The sequence below is a fragment of the Odocoileus virginianus genome, chromosome 27, assembly GCF_023699985.2.
Source record: "Odocoileus virginianus isolate 20LAN1187 ecotype Illinois chromosome 27, Ovbor_1.2, whole genome shotgun sequence".
NCBI classification, from domain to species: Eukaryota; Metazoa; Chordata; class Mammalia; order Artiodactyla; family Cervidae; genus Odocoileus; species Odocoileus virginianus.
Window position 1 is genome coordinate 44,614,909 of NC_069700.1, and position 1,576 is coordinate 44,616,484.

General features: G+C 44.2%; 1 protein-coding gene across 1 annotated transcript; it reads left to right on the plus strand.

The window, feature by feature from the left end:
- The first annotated feature begins 254 nt into the window (after window positions 1-254).
- Window positions 255-1,211, plus strand: LOC110143516 (olfactory receptor 10C1-like). The gene has a single exon (XM_020903166.2). The coding sequence runs from the start codon at window positions 261-263 to the stop codon at window positions 1,209-1,211; it is 951 nt and encodes a 316-aa protein (XP_020758825.2). The 5' UTR covers window positions 255-260.
- The last annotated feature ends 365 nt before the right edge of the window (window positions 1,212-1,576 follow it).

Sequence of the window (1,576 nt, forward strand, 5' to 3'; positions counted from 1 at the left end):
AATAAATATTTAGATATGATAATTTTATTTGGTAAAATAATGGGATAAAAGCTAATTGTGCTGAAATTTTTTGCATTTTATGCCTGCTGACTAGATTTGGCAACAGGCTCAGTTTAACTTCCAAATTTTTTAAATTAGAGGTAAGAAATTTATCTCTGACTTGAGCTTGTTAAGAGCAATATAAAGATTTATTTTTCCAGCTAAAAGAATCTTTTTGATGACCTTGCCTTTCTTTTTTTTTTTTTTTTTTTTTTCAGACCATGAGCATCAATTGTTCCTTGTGGAGAGACAATAGCATGTCTGTGAAACACTTTGCATTTACCAAATTCTCCGAGGTCACTGAACAGTGTTTCCTTTTCTTTACCCTCATCTTACTCATGTTCTTAGCATCACTGACAGGCAATGCTCTCATAGCCCTTGCCATCTGGACCAATCCAGTCCTCCATACCCCCATGTACTTCTTCCTGGCCAACTTGTCTCTCTTGGAGATTGGATACACTTGCTCTGTCATACCCAAGATGCTGCAGAGCCTTGTGAGTGAGGCCCGAGGAATCTCTCGGGAGGGATGTGCCACACAGATGTTTTTCTTTGCCTTATTTGGGATCAGTGAGTGCTATCTTTTGGCAGCCATGGCTTTTGATCGCTATACGGCCATATGCTCCCCACTTCATTATGTAACACGAATGAGTCGTGGAGTGTGTGTCCATTTAGCAATGATTTCTTGGGGAGTGGGTTGCATAGTAAGCTTGGGCCAAACAAACTACATTTTCTCTTTAGACTTCTGTGGCCCCTGTGAAATAGACCACTTCTTCTGTGATCTCCCGCCTATCCTGGCACTAGCCTGTGGGGATACATCCCATAATGAGGCTGCAGTCTTTGTTGTGGCCACTCTTTGCATTTCCAGCCCATTTTTATTAATCGTTGCTTCTTACGGCAGAATTCTAGCTGCCGTGCTGATCATGTCATCCCCTGAAGGCCGCCGAAAAGCTCTTTCCACATGTTCCTCCCACCTACTGGTAGTAACGCTCTTCTATGGCTCAGCGTCTGTCAGCTACTTGAGGCCCAAGACTAGCCATTCACCCGGGGTAGATAAACTCCTGGCCCTTTTCTATACTGTGGTGACATCCATGCTCAACCCTATCATCTACAGCTTACGGAACAAGGAAGTCAAGACAGCTCTTTGGAGAACTCTGGGCAAGAAAAAGCTTTGACTCATGGGTACAAATAGCAACCCACTTAAACATTCTTTCCTGGTATATCCCATGGACAGAAGAGTCTTGCAGGGCACAATCCATGGTGTTGCAGAAGAGCTGGACACAATTTAGTGACTAACCAGCAACAACATACTCAGTTCAGCTCAGTCGTGTCTGAGTCTTTGCAACCCCATGAATCGCAGAACACCAGGCCTCCCTGTCCATCACCAACTCCAGGAGTTTACTCAAACTCATGCCCATCGAGTCGGTGATGCCATCCAGCCATCTTATCCTCTGTCATCCCCTTCTCCTCCTGCCCCCAATCCCTCCCAGCACCAAGGTCTTTTCCAATGAGATACTAGAGGACCATAAAAATTTCTCTT